This window comes from Dendrobates tinctorius, unplaced genomic scaffold (genome assembly GCF_039654945.1).
Source record: "Dendrobates tinctorius isolate UK_male_01 unplaced genomic scaffold, ASM3965494v1 ptg000302l, whole genome shotgun sequence".
Classification (NCBI taxonomy): Eukaryota; Metazoa; Chordata; class Amphibia; order Anura; family Dendrobatidae; genus Dendrobates; species Dendrobates tinctorius.
This window is the reverse complement of record NW_027361969.1, coordinates 3754080-3778672: the sequence shown is the minus strand read 5'-3', so window position 1 is coordinate 3778672 and position 24593 is coordinate 3754080. Positions and strand designations below refer to the sequence as shown.

Genomic DNA, 24593 nt, shown 5'->3' with positions numbered 1-24593 from the left:
CTAGAAGGGAGTGGAGAGGTAACGGGTAAGGCGGGAGTTAACTAGGTGCTCCAAAAGTTTAGAGATGAAGAGAGATTGGAGACTGGTCTGTAGTTGTTTGTGCAGGATGGGTCGAGAGCGGGTTCTTTAGTAATGGAGTAACGATGGCGTGTTTGAAGGAGGATGGGAAAATGCCCGAGGAGAGGGAGAGATTAAAGATTGCAGTTAGGTGGGTTGTGACGACTGGAGAGAGAGACTGGAGGAGATGTGAGGGAATGGGGTCGGTGGAAGTAGTGGATGCGATATCATGTCTCAGGGATCAATTTATTCAGCAACAACAATTGAACACGGCACTGCTGGCAGCGGAAGACCAAGAAAATCGAAGTCGGAGAAAAAACATCAGATTGAGAGGCATCCCAGAATCCTTTGCGAAGGAAACACTGGCTAAAGTCTAAAAGAAATTTTTGCCAACCTGATAGGTCAAGAAAGAGCAGACTCAATAGTTATCGAGAGAGTGCATCGAGCTTTAAAACCCAGGCTGAAACCAAACGATCCAGCAAGAGACATTGTTTGCGACTTTCTCAGCTTTGTGGACAACACAGCCATCCTTGCAAGCACAAAAGAAAAGGACAAGATTCTTTATGACTCACAAATTCAGCTTTTCCAGGACATAGCTCCCTCAACTTTGGCTAAAAGACGTATCCTGAAGCCTCTCTTAACTGAGCTCAGAACAAAAGGTTTGATCTACAGATGGCTATACCCGTTTGGGCTAGCGATCAATGTAGACAATCGCCAAATCATAATACGATCCCCCGACAGATTTGGAGACAGCCTGGGAAAAGTTGGATATTGATCCTATTGATGTCCCTTCTTGGATGCCGGTTGACACGGTTGGTCCTTGCCCAGACTGACAAGACCACAGGAGTGGTCACTCAAGAAAAAAAACAAATGTCACCTAAACCAAAAAAGTCTGATCCCAGGAAATGCTAGGCCTGGTCCTTTGTTGTCTTTTTGAGTCAAATACAAATCTTAGTATTTTGTCTTCTAGACCTGTAACTTTCTGGTTGGACATTATTCGTACATACATTCCTTCCTTCCTCAGATTCTTTTAGAGTATGACTGATTTAGATAGTGTTGAGCAGGATATTATATGTCTGTATGCAACCGAAAGGGAGGTCTTTTAGAGACACATGAACCCTCAGTTGAGGGATCTTTGATCTCTGTTCCTCTGATACATGATTATATGAATGTATCATTACACTTTTATAGTTTCTATACTATAGACATATTTGATAATTTTCTTGTAACGTTGTTATTTGATTAATCCAAGGTCACCACTTGGACTCTCTCGCTCATGTTTGGGTGCTTTATACCCCCCCCCCCCCCGTGATGGGCGAGAATGTTATTGTAAAAGGTTTGTTAACAGATACAGAAAAAAACATCATTTATCATTTCAGGCATCTTGCTGTGATGGAGAGCTCTCTTGGTGATACTTTAAATGACTAGTGGGAAGGGTTCGGGCTCGATCACAGTGGCAACTTATAATGTCAAAGGTATCAATTCCCCTGCTAAGCGCAGCCAAATACTCACACGCCTGAAAAAACAAAAAACACAAGTGGCTTTCATCAAATAAACCCATTTCAAACTTGGTAGAGTCCCCAATATGTCCTTCTCTCATTTTCCTATATGGTTTAATAGCTGTGCCTCTACAGCGTCCAAAGGGGTGAGCGTTGCCTTCAGAAAAGGCCTCCCTTTACAATTATAGATAGCTTAAGTGACCCGGAAGGCAGATTTGTTTTTGTCAAAGGTTTTTTGGCAAATACGAAGGTGATACTTGCGAATTTATATGCCCCCAACCAGAATCTGGTTTCCTGGATAATTAAAACATTAGACACCCTCCAACTTTTTCAGGAAGTCATATTAATAGTGGGAGGTGATTGGAATCTAACAGCTCAACCTGGTCTGGACGCCTCAAGTGGGTCTTCCCCTATTTCTTGGAAACTGAGACAAAGATTCATAACCAAACTTAGGTCACTACATTTAGTTGATCCCTGGAGGATTTTCTTCCCCTCCACAAAGGATTACACCTTCTTTTCCCCTCCGCACCTCTCGTACCACCGGATAGATTACTTTTTTGTGCAGATGAAAGCTCTTCATTTAATTAGATCATCTCAGATAGGAGAGGTAACATTATCGGATCATGCACTTGTTTTCATGACTATTGAAATCACCATTCTACCTCGTGCGGTGGGGAACTGGAGGCTAAATGAATCGCTTTTAGACAATCCGGACAATGTAGGGAAACTGAGAGATAGCATCACAAGATATTTTAACGAAAATATCACTGAAGGTGTATTAACACCTAATATTTGGGAAACTCGTAAAGCTGTAATCAGGGGGGAACTTATTTCCATGGGCTTTTACGTTAAAAAAATAAAGGAAAAAGAGATTCAATCCCTTCTTCATCAAATTAATACGGCGGAACGTCTTCATAAAACAAATAGGTCGGATGAGTCTTTTCAGGATCTTGCCACTCTTAGACATAAATTAAAAGACGTTTTAAACGTGAGATAAGCCAAGACTTTTATGTACAGTAGACATAGATTTTATATGCATGGTAACAAAAGTGGAAAACTTACCTCTCAAATAATCAAAAAAACAAAAGGAAAGACATTTATAAAAAAATATTCAAATTACACCTAACAAAAGAGTGGTTAAATCCAGAGAGATTGTCGAGGCCTTCAGACAGTACTATAAAGACTTATACAACATAGACCCTCCAGAATCCATGAAGGACTGTGGGAGAGCGGCAGATAACATACAGTACAAGAATTTTTAGCTCCCCTTTCCCTCCCAACTATTCCTTCAAGTGAATATGTTGCCTTAACTTCTCCAATCACATTCAATGAAAGACGCCCTAAGAGCTGTGCCTAATGGGAAAGCACCTGGCCCAGATGGCTTCCCAGCGGGTTATTATAAGAAATTCTCTGGGGTCCTCCTTCCACACATGGTCTCCCTTTTCAACACTTTCCTTATGGGAACTCCGCCACCTCGACAAGCTCTAGAAGCCTATATCGCCATTATTCCAAAGGAGGGGAAAGATGAAAGTCTCTGTAGCAATTATAGGCCTATTTCGTTACTAAACAATGATATTAAATTGTGGTCTAAAATTCTAGTTTCAAGAATCAATAGGGTTTTGGGGAGTCTGATTCACCCTAACCAGGTGGGTTTTGTCTAGGGGAGAGATGGGAAAGACATTGCTACTAAAGTCCTACATGCCATATCTTATGTTAAAAATAAAAAGAAGTCCCTTACAATCCTGTCAACAGATGCTGAAAAAGCGTTTGACAGAATTAGCTGGCATTATATGACATGTACGCTCAAAAAATTCGCCTTCCCTCCTCCCTTTATAGATGCCACTAGCTGAAGAGCCCGGCGCTGCCCGGGCATAGTAACTAACTGTGGTTAGTTATAACAAATTATAATTATCCTCCATCCCATAGTCCCGTGCCCATATACCCATAATACATATCCTCCATCCCATAGTCCCGTGCCCATATACCCATCATACATATCCACCATCCCATAGGCCCGTGCCCATAAACCCATCATACATATCCTCCATCCCATAGTCGAGTGCCCATATACCATCACACATCCTCCATCCCATAGTCCCGTGCCCATATACCCATTACACATCATCCATCCCATAGTCCCATGCCCATATACCCATCATACATATCCTCCATCCCATAGTCCAGTGCCCATATACCCATCATACATATCCTCCATCCCATAGTCGAGTGCCCATATACCCATCACACATCCTCCATCCCATAGTCCCATGCCCATATACCCATCACACATCCTTCATCGCATAGTCCCATGCCCATATACCCATCATACATATCCTCCATCCCATAGTCCAGTGCCCATATACCCATCACACATCCTCCATTCCATAGTCTCGTGCCCATATACCATTACACATCCTCCATCCCATAGTCCCATGCCCATATACCCATCATACATATCCTCCATCCCATAGTCGAGTGTCCATATACCCATCATACATCCTTCATCTCATAGTCCCATGCCCATATACCCGTCATACATATCCTTCATCCCATAGTCCCGTGCCCATATACCCGTCATACATATCCTCCATCCCATAGTCCAGTGCCCATATACCCATCATACATATCCGCCATCCCATAGTCCCGTGCCCATATACCCGTCATACATATCCTCCATCCCATAGTCCAGTGCCCATATACCCATCACACATCCTCCATTCCATAGTTAACCATTATGACATCATAATGAGCGGCGGGGCTTGCAACCTATGATGACATCAGCGTCGCCATGGCAACCATTGTGACATCATAATGAGGGGCGGGGCTTGATACGCACACACTCTTTCCCCAGTATGTAGATAGGGGCATTATGACATCATAATGAGGGGCGGGGCTTGACACTTTTTCCCCAGTATGTAGATAGGGGCAAAATTGTTTGGTGAATTGGAGTGCGCGGGGTTAAAATTTCGCCTCACAACACAGCTTAGGACGCTCTCGGGGTCCAGACGTGTGACTGTGCCAAATTTTGTGGCTGTAGCTGCGACTGTGCAGATGCCTATCCCGGACATACACACATACATACATACATACACACTTTGAGCTTTATATATTAGATTATGACTAGTGTTGAGCATTCCGATACTGCAAATATCGGGTATCGGCCGATATTCGCTGTATCGGAGTTCCGATACCGAGTTCCGATATTTTTACAATATCGAATACCGGAATCGGAAGTTCCCATAATGCAATGAGCCATTTGTGTTAGCCATGTTAACTAATGGCATGGCTGTGATTGGCTGCTGAAATTATGTCATCATGATGCGCGGTCTGTGCGGGCCTGCCGGGGGTCTGTGCGGGCTTGCCGGGGGTCTGTACGGGCCTACCAGGGGTCTGTGTGGGCCTGCCGGGGGTCTGTGCGGCCTGCTGGTGGTCTGTACGGGCCTGCCGGGGGTCTGTGCCGACTGCCGGGGGTCTGTGCGGGCCTGCCGGGGGTTGTGTGTGTGTGCAGGCATCGTCCGATGGGACTACAAGTCCCATCGGGCTATGACTGCTACAATGACAGTGATTGACACATTAGCCAATGATGGGACAGTAGTAGTCCCATCATCCGGCTAATGTGTTGAACGTAAAAAAAAAAAAGCAAACCATACATACTACATATATACAACATTCATACAACATACATACATACATACATACTACATACATACTTCATATTTACTACATTCATACAACATACTACATACATTCTACATATATACTACATTCATACAGCATACATACATACTACATACTGTATATACTACATTCATACAACATACATGCATACTACATACATACTACAAATATACTACATTCATACAACATACATACTACATATATACTACATTCATACAACATACATACTACATACGTACAACATGCAACATACATACTACATACTACATACAATACATACATATAGACATACAGTACATATAACATGGAGTACATATTCACCATCACTTGTCACTTTGATCCCCGAAGCCAGTGCATCTGACTGTAAAAAATATTAAAATAACAAACAACCAATATACTCCCTGATCCGCAAAATCCACGAGTGTCCCACGACGATCTCCTGCAGTGCATCACTGAGAGGTTACTATAGTTCACTGGTCTCACTTTATGGCAAAAGCTGCATGGGAATTTTCTCACACAGCAATGCCAAAAGTGAGACTAGGGACTATTTTTTTACAGTGGCGGAGGAATACAGTGCGGAAGGATACCTACCTCCCGTCATTGTATTCCTGGAGCCCCTAGAGAGCGGTCGCATCAGCTGATGCTGCTGTTCTCCACGGGAGATCGTCGTGGGACACTCGTGGATTTCTGCGGATCAGGGAGTATATTGGTTGTTTTTTTACAGATGACACTGGCTTCGGAGATCAAAGTGACAAGTGATGGTGAGTATGTACTCTGTTATATGTACTGTATGTCTGTATGTATTGTATGAATGTATTGTATATTGTATGTATGTAGTATGTATGTTGTATGTCTGTAGCATGTTTTATGTATGTATGCTGTATGTATGTAGCATGCACTATGTATGTATGTTGTATGAATGTAGTATACAGTATATGTAGTATGTATGTTGTATGAATGTAGTATATATGTAGTATGTATGTATGTTGTATGAATTTAGTATGTATGTATATTGTATGAATGTAGTATGTATTATGTAGTATGTATGTATGTTGTATGAATGTAGTATATATGTCGTATGTACAGTCATGGCCAAAAGTTTAGAGAATGACACAAATATTATATTTTCATGTGATCTGCTGCCCTCTGGTTTTTATGTGTGTTTGTCAGATGTTTTTATCACATACAGAAATATAATTGCAATCATATTATGAGTAACAAAAGGTTATATTGACAGAATGAGTTAATGCAGCAAGTCAATATTTGCAGTGTTGACCCTTCTTCTTCAGGGCCTCAGCAATTCTCCCTGGCATGCTCTCAATCAACTTCTGGATCAAATCCTGACTGATAGCAGTCCATTCTTGAAAAATCAATGCTTTTATTTTGTCTGAATTTGAAGGTTTTTGTTTGTCCATCCGTCTCTTGATGATTGACCACAAGTTCTCAATGGGATTAAGATCTGGGGAGTTTCCAGGCCATGGTCCCAAAATCTCTATGTTTTGTTCCCTGAGCCATTTAGTTATCACCTTTGCTTTATGGCAAGGTGCTCCATCATGTTGAAAAAGGCATTGTTGATCGCCAAACTGCTCTTGGACGGTTGGGAGAAGTTGCTCTTGGAGGACATTCTGGTACCATTCTTTATTCATGGCTGTGTTTTTAGGCAAGACTGAGAGAGAGCCCATTCCCTTGGCTGAGAAGCCACCCCACACATGAATGGTTTCAGGATGCTTGACAGTTGGCATGAGACAAGACTGGTGGTAGCGCTCACCTGGTCTTCTCCAAATAAGCCGTTTTCCAGATGTCCCAAACAATCGAAAAGGGGATTCATCAGAGAAAATGACTTTACCCCAGTCCTCAGCAGTCCACTCCCTGTACCTCTTGCAGAATATCAGTCTGTCCATGATGTTTTTTCTGGAGAGAAGTGGCTTCTTTGCTGCCCTCCTTGAGACCAGGCCTTGCTCCAAGAGTCTCCGCCTCACAGTGCGTGCAGATGCACTCACACCTGCCTGCTGCCATTCCTGAGCAAACTCTGCACTGCTGGTAGCCCGATCCCGCAGCTGAAACACTTTTAAGAGACGGTCCTGGCGCTTGCTGGTTTTTCTTGGGCGCCCTGGAGCCTTTTTGGCAACAAGGGAACCTCTCTCCTTGAAGTTCTTGATGATGCGATAGATTGTTGACTGAGGTGCAATCTTTCTTGCTGCGATACTCTTCCCTGTTAGGCCATTTTTGTGCAGTGCAATGATGACTGCACGTGTTTCTTTAGAGATAACCATGGTTAACAGAAGAGAAACAATGATGCCAAGCACCAACCTCCTTTTAAAGTGTCCAGTGGTGTCATTCTTACTTAATCATGACAGATTGATCTCCAGCCCTGTCCTCATCAACACCCACACCTGTGTTAATGGAGCAATCACTGAAACGATGTTAGCTGGTCCTTTTAAGGCAGGGCTGCAATGATGTTGAAATGTGTTTTGGGGGATAAAGTTAATATTTGCCTAGAAAATTGACTTTGCAAGTAATTGCTGTTAAGCTGATTACTCTTTATAACATTCTGGAGTATATGCAAATTGCCATTAGAAAAAATGAAGCAGTAGACTTTGTAAAAATTAATATTTGTGTCATTCTCTAAACTTTTGGCCATGACTGTATGTTGTATGTATGTATGTTGTATGAATGTTGTATATATGAAGTATGTATGTAGTATGTGATATGTATGTATGTTGTATGAATGTTGTATATACAGTTGTGGCCAAAAGTATTGACACCCCTGCAATTCTGTCAGATAATACTCAGTTTCTTCCTGAAAATGGTTGCAAACACAAATTCTTTGGTATTATTATCTTCATTTAATTTGTCTTAAATGAAAAAACACAAAAAGAATTGTCCTAAAGCCAAATTGGATATAATTCCACACCAAACATAAAAAAGAGGGTGGACAAAAGTATTGGCACTGTTCGAAAAATCATGTGACGCTTCTCTAATTTGTGTAATTAACAGCACCTGTAACTTACCTGTGGCACCCAACAGGTGTTGGCAATAACTAAATCACACTTGCAGCCAGTTGACATGGATTAAAGTTGACTCAACCTCTGTCCTGTGTCCTTGTTTGTACCACATTGAGCATGGAGAAAAGAAAGAAGACCAAAGAACTGTCTGAGGACTTGAGAAACCAAATTGTGAGGAAGCATGAGCAATCTCAAGGCTACAAGTCCATCTCCAAAGACCTGAATGTTCCTGTGTCTACTCTGCGCAATGTCATCAAGAAGTTTAAAGCCCATGGCACTGTGGCTAACCTCCCTAGATGTGGACGGAAAAGAAAAATTGACAAGAAATTTCAACGCAAGATTGTGCGGATGTTGGATAAAGAACCTCGACTAACATCCAAACAAGTTCAAGCTGCCCTGCAGTCCGAGGGTACAACAGTGTCAACCCGTACTATCCGTCGGCGTCTGAATGAAAAGGGACTGTATGGTAGGAGACCCAGGAAGACCCCACTTCTTACCCCGAGACATAAAAAAGCCAGGCTGGAGTTTGCCAAACCTTACCTGAAAAGGCCTAAAACGTTTTGGAAGAATGTTCTCTGGTCAGATGAGACAAAAGTAGAGCTTTTTGGGCAAAGGCATCAACATAGAGTTTACAGGAGAAAAAAGAGGCATTCAAAGAAAAGAACACGGTCCCTACAGTCAAACATGGCGGAGGTTCCCTGATGTTTTGGGGTTGCTTTGCTGCCTCTGGCACTGGACTGCTTGACTATGTGCATGGCATTATGTTCATTTTAGACACTTCAGATGTTCAGGTTTTAAATACATTAGATAGGGACTGCTTCGATACGGGTTACCTTGACGCGGTGAAGAAGCTTGGTATACATTTTTTTGCAAAAAAAGTATCAACTAAATACCCTGTATTTGTTATCCAGCACTTGCTGATTACTGTCATATATTTTACTGCAGAGTATTTTTGCAAATCTGTTTTCTTGTTGTGTCTCATTTAGTGGGTGGTGCGAACGTTGTTTTACCGACTTGTTCACACTTGTGCATGTCACATGTGTTTTTAATCTGTTTTTTCCTTGCCTAGCATGGTTTGAGAGACCCCACCCCTCTCTTGTGTGGCATGCACAAAAGAGCTGTCTTGCACCACAAGCCCATACTAAGAAGCACCTATCTGAATCCTGTTCATTTTAGACACTGTTCAGATGTTCAGGTTTTAAATACATTAGATAGGGACTGCTTCGATACGGGTTACCTTGACGCGGTGAAGCAGCTTGGTATACATTTTTTTGCAAAAAAAGTATCGACTAAATACCCTGTATTTGTTATCCAGCACTTGCTGATTACTGTCATATATTTTACTGCAGAGTATTTTTGCAAATCTGTTTTCTTGTTGTATCAACATAGAGTTTACAGGAGAAAAAAAGAGGTATTCAAAGAAAAAAAACACAGTCCCTACAGTCAAACATGGCGAAGGTTTCTTGATGTTTTGGGGTTGCTTTGCTGCCTCTGGCACTGGACTGCTTGACCGTGTGCATGGCATTATGAAGTCTGAAGACTACCAACAAATTTTGCAGCATAATGTAGGGCCTAGTGTGAGAAAGCTGGGTCTCCCTCAGAGGTCGTGGGTCTTCCAGCAGGACAATGACCCAAAACACACTTCAAAAAGCACTAGAAAATGGTTTGAGAGAAAGCACTGGAGACTTCTAAGGTGGCCAGCAATGAGTCCAGACCTAAATCCCATAGAACACCTGTGGAGAGATCTAAAAATGGCAGTTTGGAAAAGGCACCCTTCAAATATCAGGGACCTGGAGCAGTTTGCCAAAGAAGAATGGTCTAAAATTCCAGCAGAGCATTGTAAGAAACTCATTGATGGTTACCGGAAGCTGTTGGTCGCAGTTATTTTGGCTAAAGGTTGTGCAACCAAGTATTAGGCTGAGGGTGCCAATACTTTTGTCTGGCCCATTTTTGGAGTTTTGTGTGAAATGATCAATGTTTTGCTTTTTGCTTCATTCTCTTTTGTGTTTTTTCATTTAAGACAAATTAAATGAAGATAATAATACCAAAGAATTTGTGATAATACTCAGTTTCTTCCTGAAAATGATTGCAATCTGACAGAATTGCAGGGGTGTCAATACTTTTGGCCACAACTGTATGTAGTATTTTTGTAGTATGTATGTATGTTTTTTGGTTTTTTTTTACATTCAACACATTAGCCAATGATGGGACAGTAGTAGTCCCATCATTCGGCTAATGTGTCAATCACTGTCATTGTAGCAGGCATAGCCCGACCCCCGGCAGGCCCGCACCGACCCCCGGCAGGCCCGCACAGACCCCCGGCAGCCCGCACAGCCCCTCGGCAGGCCCACACAGACCCCCAGCAGGCACGCACAGACCCCCAGCAGGCCTGCACAGACCCCCGGCAACCCGCACAGACCCCCGGCAGGCCCGCACAGACCCCCGGCAGGCCCGCACAGACCCCCGGCAGGCCCGCACAGACCCCACCTGCACACACGCACAGTCTCCGCCCACGCACCGCCCACACTTCCCCCCTCCCGAACTGGATGTGCAAGGAAAGAAAGGGTTTATTTTAATTCCGATATTTGTGCCCATTGACTTGCATGGGTTTCCGGTATCGGAATCGGCGATACCCGATATTTTTGGGGTATCGGTCCGATCAAATCCGTATCGCTCAACACTAATTATGACACTTTATGTGGCCCCTACAGTGGGAGTAAATGGAATTTTTTCAGATCCCTTTGAAATAAAAAACGGAACCAGACAGGGATGCCCACTTTCCCCTGCCCTGTTAGTTTTAGTAATGGAAACCCTTATGCAGAAAATAAGACACCATACATCCATCAAAGGTTTTTTGATAGGCCAAACAGAAATTAAAAACAGCAGCCTTTGAGGATGATCTTCTTCTGATAGCAAACCCCGATATAGCATTCCCCAGATTGGTAAATATATTCAAAGAATTTGGAATAGTTTCCAATTTCAAAATTAATTTAAATAAATCAGAAGCCATGAACATCTCTGCACCGAATGAAGTCATTACAACTCTCAAAAAAGACACCCCGTTTCAATGGGCTGCGGAGAAATTAAAATATCTAGGGAAATTCTTAACAACAGACCCCTCCACCCTCAATAAATATAATTTCATGCCCTTGTTGGAAAAGATACTAGTCTTACTTAAAAAATACGACCTTCCGTAGGTATCCTGGATGGGCCAAGTTAATATTATCTTATATTTTCCCCAAAATATTTTATACTATGCAAATGGTCCCTATAACTCTCCCTGACTCTTTCTAACTCACTTAACCAGTTTATCTTTAATTTCGTTTGGAAAGGTAAAAAGGCTAAGCTCCCTTTAAAATTACTTTATATACCCAAAGGTTCGGGTGGCCTTGGCCTCCCGGATCTTAAAACATACTATCAGGCTATACATCTTGTCCGTTGAATCACCTTTATTAAGCAGAGAGTTGACAATCTTAATGCGAATGTAGAAATTGCCATGATGGGAGAAGATTCGGATTTGTACCTGTGGTCATCTATTATTCCCCATTCTAGGAAATGTAATCAGGCTCAAACTCATTCCGAACATTATACCTCATTGTTTTCTCCTGGAGCATATCCCACTTAGAGTCCTCCCTTGGCTGACTAACCCTAAATACGTAGACGTTTATGATCTGTGGGATGGTCTTCCAAACATTCCTATATCCCAACTCCTGTGGGGTGATATACCATGTGTGGAGGGTTGGCCGAGAGATGCTACAAAGTGTCCTAAAGACTTCCTGCAGAAACAGCATATCTGCTTTATCTTAAAAAAATTTAAAACAGACTTGAAGCCTTCACTGGAGTGGTTATGGTTAGAGCTTATAGTTAAACTCCATTCTCCTGTTTCCAAATTAGTGTCTAAATTATATGCAGATGTATATCTTTGTACCGTGTTAGCCAGTAGATAGAAAAATATTCAGAATTGAGAGTCCTCAGTGGTTGATACCTTTTAATGGCTAACTGAAAAGATGGTAACACATTGCAAGCTTTCGAGACTACTCAGGTCTCTTCATCAGGCATTGACTAATACAAAATCTGAAGGGTCACATTTTTATGCACAATACAGCACAGAAAAAAATGCAATAGATAAGACAAGTGACGTGAAGCAGAATTATGATTATGGGAGAGGGAGAAACATAAATATTGGACCAGTTCATAGATAAGGAGTCCGGATGTTATTTTGTCCTCTGATTGGGGTCTCCTAATGTGTTGTGATACCACCACAAGGTCTTAGGAGCAAATTCTTTAATTGATGTAGAAAGACATAAATCCATGCGATACATTCATTCCAGCATTGAGTGTCAAAGGTCGTCATAAATTTAAACTCCCAGACCCTCCTGTCTCTCTGAGATGTGAAGTTACCTTTCAATACCAGTAATTTCATATCCATGTTGCTGTGATCAGAGATACAGAAATGTTTTGCCACAGGTAGATCCATTCTTTTTTCTCTTATTGTGTGACGATGAGCATTCATCCTTGTACTAAGCTTTTGCCCTGTCTCCCCCACATACAGACCCCCAGTTGGACATTTAGTACAAATAATTAAGTACACCACATTAGATGTAATGCAGCTGAAAGTACCTGGGATCTTGTAGTCCTGATGTGAATTGGGGAGGACAGGCAGCTTCTGACAATGATGCTTCTTAGATTTGGGGGCTGCCTAAAGATCCCATGTACTTTCAGCTGCATCACATCTAATGTGGTGTACTTAATTATTTGTACTAAATGTCCAACTGGGGGTTTGTATGTGGGGGAGACAGGGCAAAAGCTTAGAACAAGGATGAATGCTCATCGTCACACAATAAGAGAAAAAAGAATGGATCTACCTGTGGCAAAACATTTTTGTATCCCTGGTCACAGCCACATGAATATGAAATTACTGGTATTGAAAGGTAACTTCACATCTCAGAGAGACAGGAGGGTGTGGGAGTTTAAAATTATGACGACCTTTGACACTCTCAATGCTGGAATGAATGTGTCGCATGGATTTATGTCTTTCTACATCAATTAAAGAATTTGCTCCTAAGACCTTGTGGGGGCATCACAACACATTAGGAGACGCCAATCAGAGGACAATAAAACATCCGGACTCCTTATCTATGAACTGGTCCAATATTTATGTTTCTCCCTCTCCCATAATCATAATTCTGCTTCACGTCACTTGTCTTATCTATTGCATTTTTTCTGTGCTGTATTGTGCATAAATATGTAACCGTTCAGATTTTGTATTAGTCAATGCCTGATGAAGAGACCTGAGTAGTCTCGAAAGCTTGCGATGTGTTACCATCTTTTCAGTTAGCCATTAAAAGGTATCAACCACTGAGGACTCTCAATTCTGAATATTTTTCTATTAATTTATATGCTAAGCCACCAGAAAACTTCAAACCTCTTTATATAACCTCTTGGGAATCGGAGTTGAAGATAACTGTCTCATCAAGAAGTGAGTGAGGTACTCGCCGACTCTCACGGGATTTCCAGATGTATCCTATTACAGGAGAATGCATTTAAGATTCTCTCCCGATGGTACACAACTCCGGAGCGTTTGTTCCACCTAGGTCTAAGTGATTCACCGCTGTGCTGGAGATGTTCTGGTGCAATAGGCTCTCTTGCACATATTTTCTGGTTCTGCCTGGTTATCTCGACTTTCTGGGAGGATATTAATGACGCACTTTGTCATATGGATTTGACATTAACAGGTCTCACTCCCCAGGAGATTTTGTTGTCACTCCCTACTATAACTTTTAAACCAAGAAAACTTTACTTACTCCCATTATTGATAGCTGCTGCAAAACAACTGATTTCCTCACATTGGAAATCTCAAATTCCTCCTACGATAAGAGAATGGAGTAATCAGGTACATGACCTATACCGACTGGAGGAATTATCCAGCTGGGAGACTAGATCTCATGGAAAATTCAAAAGATTATGGCTATCTTGGAAAAAATACTTTGCTATTGTAATGGGAAAATCGTAGAATTGAGATTTTTGGATCAATCCCCACAGTTTGTGTCGACATGGTTGAGCCTGATACTCAATTTAATAACCCTTCTTTGCCATAAGGAAAAATTACATTGTTAGACTTTTTTCAATTCCTTTACAGGTTTTTTATTTTTACTGAGAGTTCACCTGTCACTGTCATGTTCACCTATACACAATCCTTCAGGATCAACAGCACTGGAAATATACTTGCCTTTCTTATTTCTTTGTTATATTTATGTTAATGTTTTGTTAACCTGTATATCTGCGCTTTCCAGTTAAGTAACATTGAAATGTCGGTAACTTTATGCTCTGGAAAGTTTAGCTTCTGGAAGCTATGCACAGGTTGTTTGAAAAAATTTATAAATAAAGATTTGCAAAAAAAAAAAAAAAAAAAATTTTGATATGTTCATTATGCCTTTAGATGAATTCATTGAGAGGTTTAGTTTGTAAAATGGGGGGATTATGCTGTTCTTTCAGCTCAGGGGCTCTTCCAGTGGGTCATGGCACCCGCAAACTATAACAATAAATTCTGCACTGTAATCTGGGGGTCCTTCCTTTCTGACTTTTGCACTGTTCCTGAAAAGTAGTTCCCGATGACGTGCAGGGTATAGGCGCACTCAGGAGAAATTGCACAACAAATTGCAGTCAATTTTTTTCCTGTTAGCACTTATAAAAACTAAAAATTATTGTTTAGGCCTCACATTTTTGCATTTTTACCACTAAAATATTTCTTCACTGCCCAATGTATACATTTCTGTGAGGCACATGTGGTTTAAACATGCTCACTGCAACCCCAGATAAATTCACGGGGAGGTGTAGTATGTAAAATGACGTCACATATGGGGCGTTTCTGTTGTTTTGACACCTCAGGGGCTCTGCCAATTAGACATTGCACCATCAAACTATTCCAACAAAATCAGAACTACAATATGGCGCTTTTTCCCTTCTGAGATTTTAACTGTGCCTCTAAAGTAATTTTGGACCACATATGGGATATTGGCGTACTCAGGAGAAAATGCACAACAAATTTTGGGGTCCAATTTCTCCTGTTATCCTTGTGAAAATAAAAAAATTGGGGCTAAAAGAACATTTTTGCGAGAAAAATTAGATTTTTTTAAATTTCACTTCTCTACATTATAAGCGTCTGTGAAGCACCTGGAGGTTCATGGTGCTCATCACACATATCTATACATTTTGGGGTGTAGTTTCCAAAATGGGGTCACATGTGGGTGGTTTCCACTGTTTAGACACAACAGGGGTTCTCTAAACTTGACATGGCATGCGCGCTCTATTCCAGCCATTTTTGCGTTCAAAAAGTCAAACGGTGGCCATTCCCTTCTGAGCCCTGCCATGCACCCAAGCAGTAGTTTTGCCCCACTTTTGTTGTGCAATTTTTCCTGAGTACGTCGGTACCCCAAATTTTGGAGTCCATTTTCTTCTGATACCCTTGTAAAAATAAAAAATTGGGGTTAAAAGAAAATGTTTGTGAAAAAACGTAAATGTAAATTTTTTCCTTCCATATTACATTAATTCATGTGAAGCACCGGAAGGGTTAATAAACTTCTTGAATGTAGTTTTGAGGACTTAAGGGGTGCAGTTTTTAGAATGGTGTCACTTTTGGGTATTTTCTGTCATATAGGCCCCTCAAAGTCACTTCAAGTGTGATGTGGTCCCTAAAAAAATGGTTTTGTAAATTTTCTTGTAAAAATGAGAAATTGCTGATAAACTTTTAAGGGTGTGTGCCCACAATCAGGAACTGCTGCGGGTTTGACACTTTGTATTTATGCATCGTCAAACCCGCAGCGGCCAGCAGTGGCAGCATAGTGGATGGGATTTCTAGAAAACACGTGTTTTTGCAATGCAAAGTTTCAGCTGGGTTTCTCAGCACCAGCAAAGTCTGAGATTTCTCAAATCTCATGCACACACGTTGTTTTTGTTTTGTTTTGTGAAAGAACTGCGTTATTGCAAAATGCAGCATGTCACTTCTTTCACCGTTTTTTCAACTTTTTTGCAGCGTTTTTCACCCATTGAAAGCAATGTTTGGTGTATAAATGCTGCAAAAACAAAGCAGGTATCAGGTTTTGCTGCGTTTTTGGTGCCAAATCCTGATGATGTTGAATCAGATTTTTTTATATGCACTAAACTTTTTCAGCATGCACAAGAAACAAATGTAAACAACCTAACAAATCCTCATATTGTAAATAATTACTCCAAGAATATCTTGCATAGTACATATTTTAACCAAAAAGCAAAGATCTATCCCATAACAAGCGTGTCCACCACATTTATAATCCTAGAGACATATCTGAATAGGATAGAAAATGAGAGATTATATTTTTTGACATTAAACCTTATTTTATTACATTTATAACAGTAATCATAGTGTAAACATGCGACTGCAGGTATCTAAACAGTGTCAGCCCCGGCAATCCTTAGTATGTTGTGTAAGACCTATATTACAGCATCAAATAGGGAGGTGGGAGGTGTATGCATACATATGCAAAGGCACAGTATGGTCTTGATTCCCTTAATATAGTAAATTATGGTATTTATCAAAAATGTCAAAGGTTAAATTACCAAAAATTAGAGACAAGAGAACTCAAGGCTGTAATGCAGCTAGGTCCAGCAAAAATAAATCAGATTTACTGACCCGTAGATCAGCTACATTAAGGCTACCAGATCCTCATAGTGATAATAGTCATTTGTTTGGAAACTTCCCTGTTACACTCATTTTTAACAAACACCAATAAATGCAGGCACAGCATGAGTGAACCGCCAAACAAATAGCAAAAGGTCGCACCGCTACCTGTCTCAGAGAATGCAGTGCTGTTGGGGTGCATGTACTCCTGAGCAGCATTATACCAAAGTGTATAGAGAGCAGCGCCACATCAGTGGGCTGCCACTGGTTACATACCTCTAGTCTCAGTTTAATTTTTAGCGGATTCTATCATCATGTTCACACTATGATTACTGTTATAAATTTAATAAAACTATTTTTTTTTACATTGAACTTTATCTCTTGTTTTCTAACCTATTCAGACCTGTCTCTAGGATTATAAATGTGGTGGACATTGTTCCAGTTTTCACCCTTGTTATGAGATAGATCTTTGTTTCTTGGTTAAAAAAGAGACTAATGTACCTTGACAATAACGCAGTGGAAAAAAATGCAGCAAAAACTAAGCAAAACCTGATTTCTGTAAACAGCTTAAACTTGGCATACAAAACGCTGCAAAAGCGCAACGTATGAACAAAGCCTTACGGTCAACCTGTGACTTTTTGCTTGGCTATCTGGAGGGGTGTGTTTCACATTAATGTAACATAATGTAACATTCTTTCCAAAGAAAAATAGGGATTTTTGCCATTGTTTTCTTGTTTTTAACAAAAAAATTACGTAAATTACACAGAAATTCATAAATGCCCCCATTAAATAACATTAAAATATAATACACAATCTCCTGCACAAAACAAGGCCTCGTATAGCCAAGTCAGTGGAAAAATAAGATTTGTTTTTTTGTTCCATATCTCTATAACATTTTTATTTCAGAAGAAGCAGAGGTATTTTAATGCAGAGACAGTTTTATCTCATTTGTTTAATTGTCAAAGCCATAAAAGTAATAAATAATGGTTTCTACCTTCCCCTAGGAAATCCTGACTTGCCTCCACCAATCAGCCTTATGCGTTCTCAGTGGCACAGCCAGCCTTATACTGGTGGCTCGTACAGCTACGTAGCAGTGGGCAGTTCTGGTATTGATGTGGACAATCTAGCAGAGCCACTACCCACAGACAATGAAGCTCTGAAGGTAAACTATAGTTTTCTGCCACACTTATTCATATCTACAATGTACTGTAATAAAAAGTAAGAATATAAAAACCTCCAACAGAAAAAGGATCAGTGGAACAGATTTTTATTATTGCAGTTCTCTTACAAATTGTTCAGAATATGTATATTTTTAGCTTTTTCTCTATTTCTCTCTAGCAAATTGCTTGTGATTTATATCAGGCCACTGAAAATAATGATTCTATTGTACTTTGTTAAATATGCTAAATTATGTGTATGAGCGCTGCATTTCCTAAATAGTTAAAAGAGCTGCATCCAAACACACTATTTGCCACTGTGCGCGCATAAAACCAATGAAGTAAAAATTGAATGAGAAGGTGTGTCCAAGCTTTTGGTCTGTACTGTATGCGTTACAAAGAGTTTACTTTATTTTCATGACTATGAAAATTGTAGATTCACTCTGAAGGCATCAAAACTATGAATTATCACATGTGGAATTATATAATTAACAAAAACGTGTGAAACAACTGAAAATATGTCTTATATTCTAGGTTCTTTAAAGTAGCCACTTTTTGCTTTGATTACTGCTTTGCACACTCTTGGCATTCTCTTGATGAGCTTCTTGATGAAGAACCTAGAATATAAGACATATTTTGGTTCCATGACAATTGTGTACAAGATAATTGTGTACGGACAATTGTGTACAGAAAATTGTGTACAGGCCAATTGTGTCCAAGGACAATTGTGTACAAGGACAATTGTGTACAGGGCAATTGTGTACAAGGACAATTGTGTACAAGGACAATTGTGTACAGGGCAATTGTGTACAAGGACAATTGTGTACAAGGACAATTGTGTACAGGGCAATTGTGTCCAAGGACAATTGTGTACAAGGACAATTGTGTACAGGGCAATTGTGTACAAGGACAATTGTGTACAGACAATTGTGTACAGGGCAATTGTGTACAAGGACAATTGTGTACAAGGACAATTGTGTACGGACAATTGTGTACGGACGATTATTTACAGACAAGTATAGGGAAAACAAAAAATTAAACGTCCAAAAAAAGAAAATACTATATTCATCATTGATTTTAACGTAAGATTGCTTATTGAATAACAGTTTCAAAGCTTCTTCTATTCTTATTCTACAAATATTGCTGGTCATGTCTATCGTGCCTGCATGTTGCTGATCGCTCGTAGATACCGCAGCTTGTCTCCTTGATTGTGATAATCAGCCACTTTCACACGCAGTCGTTCAGCTAGCTGGACATACTTGCTTCGTGGATGCTCAACATTCAGTACCTCAGCATTCTGGGCTGTAAGTCTATGAATTGCCATGTCACTAATGAGTCCGTTGAACAGTTTCCACACGGTAGGATGAGCACAAAGAAAGAGTGCTTGTAAGGCGTTATGAAACCCCTCGCAGCAATTCGTGGTCTTGGGGGCAGAGGCCAAAGCGTCAGCATAATGATTCCAGACCTCTGGAGTAAACCTTGCGTTTCGAAAGCGTCCATCTACTCCTGGCCCCCTAACGTAGGTATGCTCAAAGTAGGAGAGGAGCTGATTGGTAGCATCATCATCAGGGAAGATTTGGGCTAGTTCGTCATACCTTGCACTTACTTCGGCTGGTGGGACAAACGCCAAGGAGGCCAAAGATTTTACCTTGAGATTGAACTCTCCATCCTCAGCCTCAAATTCAGCCTTTAGGCCCAGCTCATTGACCTTTCGAATAATGGACTGGCTCAGATGAAAGAAGCAGCCAGAAATCGCTGCAGCTGGAAACTCATCTTGGAAAGCTGACATTGCTGCCATCTCAAAGTCAAGAAGAATTTTCTGGGGATTTGCACCTGGCATCAACCCTTTGAGCGCCGTGATCATTCGACGATAGGTTGGACCAGTCTTGTTTGGCAGCAGGCAGTAGATCAGGGGAGGATAGGAGTTGCCGACTTTTGCATGGAGAGAATACAGCTGAAAGAACATGGTTGGCACCACCTTGAACGTTCCATCGCCAAACCATGTGTCTCCTCTTTCGAAATAAGGCAACAGTTCATTGCTACCAATGACAAGAATCCTTTGGGGGTCATCTCTTGCAGAGTCATATAAAATGATGTCGCTGTATTCCTGGGGGATAGCAAAATTGATGCTTTGAGGAGGAGCCAGCATGGTGTTTGCTCGCTGCCTGACCCGACGTGTATTTCGCTCAACGTCACTTCGCTTGGGCATTCGAGACAACACGTCATCAGACCTGTCTCGAAGAACCTGTCCAACAATGCTTCTAGTAGATGCTTGAGAGCTGATTGCTTCTTGCCTCAGAGCAGCCATTGTAGCTCTGGCTTCAGCTTGAACTGGATCTGCAGAGTGACTGTGCTCAGTCGGCTGTTTAACAATCGCGGCTCCAGATGTGTGCATGCGTGCGGGACACTTGAATTTGTTGACTTGCCTGCACCGCCATTCTTTGATGCTGTCATCACGTGTCCTGTGCAGGATATACTCGTGTCCCCCAAGCCTAAGGACATCTTTGTCTTTTTCAGACTTGCTCATAGTAAAAGTCATGGTGAAAGTTGCAAGGGGTGAGTAATGAAACCGAAAGTAAGCGTCAGTGTGAAAGTGGCCTGTACAATTATCTTTGTCTTTTTCAGACTTGCTCATAGTAAAAGTCATGGTGAAAGTTGCAAGGGGTGAGTAATGAAAGTGAAAGTAAGCGTCATTGTGAAAGTGGCCTGTACAAGTGGCCTGTACACAACAAGTAAAAGTCATGGTGAAAGTTGCAAGGGGTGAGCACTGAAACCGAAAGTAAGCATCAGTGTGAAAGTGGCCTGTACAAGTGGCCTGTACACAAATAATTGCCTTGTACACAATTGTCCGTACACAATTGCCTCTTGTACACGGTTCCATGACCTTGTACACAATTGCCCGTACACAATTGCCTTGTACACAATTGCCTTGTACACAATTGTCCGTACACAATTGCCTTGTACACAATTGTCCGTACACAATTGCCCGTACACAATTGCCCTGTACACAATTGTCCGTACACAATTGCCTTGTACACAATTGCCTTGTACACAATTGTCCGTACACAATTGCCCGTACACAATTGCCTTGTACACAATTGTCCGTACACAATTGCCTTGTACACAATTGCCTTGTACACAATCGCCTTGTACACAATTGCCTTGTACACAATTGTCATTGTACACAATTGGCCTGTACACAATTGTCTGTACACAATAGTCCGTACACAATTATCTTGTACACAATTGTCCTGTCACCCATATTTTCAGTTGTTTCACACTTTTTTGTCAATTATATGGTCTTAATGAATTTAGTAGAAAATCCATTTGCTTTCTTTTCTTGACGTACTGTAAATGAAATTTCCCCTCTCCAATGTTCTTCAAGATAGTCTATACCTCAAAATTTACTCCCCGTTAGTTGGCCATTATGTGCTGTTTTATAATGATTAGTGGGCATCCATTGTCTTAACTGTCGTTTGATGTTATAAAGGTGTTCCTTCATTCTCGCCCTCAATTCCCACTTTGTTCTCCCTACTTGCACGTTATATGTGTTTTAACCCCTTTACCCCCAAGGGTGGTTTGCACGTTCATGACCGGGCCAATTTTTACAATTCTGACCACTGTCCCTTTATGAGGTAATAACTCTGAAACGCCTCCATGGATCCCGGTAATTCTGACACTGTTTTCTCGTGACATATTGTACTTCATGCTAGTGGTAACATTTCATTGATATAACTTGCGTTTATTTGTGAAAAAAATGGAAATTTGGCGAAAATTTTGAAAATGTATATGCCCTTAAATTACAGAGATGTGGCACACAAAAAACTTAATAAGTAACATTTCCCACATGTTTACTTTACATCAGCACAATTTTGGAACCAAAATTTTTTTGTTAGGAAGTTATAAGGGTTAAAAGTTGACCAGCGATTTCTCATTTTTGCAACACCATTTTATTTTTACGGACCACATCACATTTGAAGTCACTTTGATGGGTCTATATGATAGAAAATACCCAAAAGTGACACCATTCTAAAAACTGCACCCCTCAAGGTGCTCAAAACCACATTCAAGAAGTTTATTAACGCTTCAGGTGCTTCACAGGAATTTTTTGAATGTTTAAAAAAAAAATGAACATTTAACTTTTTTTCATAAAAAAATTATTTCAGGTTCAATTTTTTTATGTTACCAAGGGTAACAGGAGAAATCGGACTGCAAAAGTTATTGTGCAATTTGTCCTGAGTACGCTGATACCTGATATCTGGGGGGGAACCACTGTTTCGGCGCATGGCAGAGCTCAGTAGGGAAGGAGCGCCGTTTGACTTTTTCAATGAAAAATTGGCTGGAATTCGGATCAGACACCATGTCACATTTGGAGAGCCCCTGATGTGCCTAAACAGTGGAAATCTCCCACAAGTGACCCCATTTTGGAAACTAGACAAGGAACTTATCTAGATATGTGGTGAGAACTTATAACCTTCTGTGAAGCCCTTGTGGGTTAAACGCCCGGGCGTGAAAAGAAAAAATTTGGGGACTAAAAGATCATGTTTATGGAAAAAATATGATTTTTTTTATTTTCCCCAAGGGTAACAGGAGAAAATGGACCCCAAAAGTTGTTGTTCAATTTGTCCTGAGTACGCTGATACCCCATATGTGGGAGAAAACTACTGTCGGGGCTCGGAAGGGAAGTAGTGACGTTTTGGAATGCAGACTTTGATCAAATGGTCTGCGGGTGTCATGTTGCCTTTGTAGAGCCCCTGATGTACCTAAACTGTGGAAACCCCCCACAAGTGACCCCATTTTGGAAACTAGACCCCCTAAGGAACTTATCTAGATGGTGGTGAGAACTTTGAACCCCGCAGTGCTTCACAGAAGTTTATAACGCCCGGGCGTGAAAATAAAAAAATCATTTTTTTCCACAAAAATGATATTTTTGCCCCCAATTTTTTTATTTTCCCAAGGGTAACAGGAGAAATTGGACCCCAAAAGTTGTTTTGCAATTTGTCCTGAGTAGGCCGATACCCCATATGCGGGGGTAAAACACTGTTTGGGGGCATGGCAGAGCTTGGAAGGGAAGGAGCACCATTTGACTTTTTCAACGCAGAATTGGCTGGAATTGAGATCAGACGCCATGTTGCGTTTGGAGAGCCCCTGATGTGTCTAAACAGTGGAAACCCCCCAATTCTAACTCCAACCCTAACCCCAACACACCCCTAACCCTTTTCTCAGCCCTAACCCTAACTCTAACCCTAGCCCTAACCCTAAATGGAAATAAATACATTTTTTAAATTTTATTATTTTTCCCTAACTAAGAGGGTGATAAAGAGGGGTTTGATTTACTATTTATGGTGGGTTTTTATGTTTGGCAGCTGTCGCACGCTAAAAGACGCTTTTTATTGTAAAAATAGTTTTTGCATCACCACATTTTGAGAGCTATAATTTTTGCATCACCATATTTTGAGAGCTATAATTTTTCCATATTTTGACCCACTGAATCATGTGAGGTCTTATTTTTTGCGGGACGAGTTGACGTTTTTATTGGTACCATTTACAGGTACGTGACATTTTTGGATCGCTTTTTATTCCAATTTTGCGGACGCAGAATGAACAAAAACCAATATATCATGAATTTCTTTTGGGGGGTGCGTTTACACAGTTCCGCGTGCGGTAAAATTGATAAAGCCGTTTTATTCTTTGGGTCAGTACGATTTCAGAGATACCTCATTTATCTCTTTTTTTTTTTTATGTTTTGGCGCTTTTATGCCCCCGCAGCCATATTTGACCCGGGGACCTGCAGGGAAGGAGGCCCCCGCAGCAGCGCTGCTGAGGGGGTCGCAGGGATGCACGGAGGGAGCCCCCTCCCTGCCGATGCTTCCCTAAACCCCCGGTACACTGCAATCATGTTTGATCGCAGTGTGCCAAAGGTTAACGTGCCGGGGCAGTCCGTGACCGCTCCTGACACATAGTGCCGGATGTCAGCTGTGATGATCAGCTGACACCCGGCCGTGATCAGCGGCGCCCCCATGAGCGGATGTCAGGAAGGGGTTAATAGTAAATGCCTCATTGGAGCCTTACACATTTCACATGTTTTGCAAGGAAAGAAACCTTTCGGTACTTTGCACTTCAACATAAACCAGTTAATAAAAATGACTACTGTTGGAGCTATTTCGCTGGCCAGGTAGTTCGCCTTTCTGTATACAAAGTTAGGTTTTGATGGAATAAGTTCCCCTATTACTTTGTCCCCCTGTAAAAGTAACCAATACTTTTTAACTATTTTCCTTAGTTGTTCACATTCCTGATTATATTGAGTTATTATGAGGATTTTAAATTCCGATTAAATATCTATCCATGCCACCATCTATTTTTGTGGGTGCCATTAATAATGATTCTATTGGTATTATATTCACCAGTTTATTTATATTTTGTAATTTTTTTTACAAATTATAAATCCATCAAAACCTAGCTTTGTATATAGAAAGGCGAACAGCCTGAATCTGAATTGAGGGTGAGAATGAAGGAATACCTTTATAACATCAAACTACAG

General features: G+C 41.0%; 1 protein-coding gene across 2 annotated transcripts in view; it reads left to right on the top strand.

The window, feature by feature from the left end:
* The window catches only part of PAOX (polyamine oxidase), a 146188-nt gene that overhangs the window by 106671 nt on the left and 14924 nt on the right, over positions 1–24593 (top strand). For both annotated transcript variants that reach the window (XM_073560696.1, XM_073560697.1), the window contains exon 6: positions 17900–18057. In XM_073560696.1, the coding sequence (XP_073416797.1) occupies positions 17900–18057 (158 nt within the window). The remainder of the gene's footprint in view (positions 1–17899; positions 18058–24593) is intronic.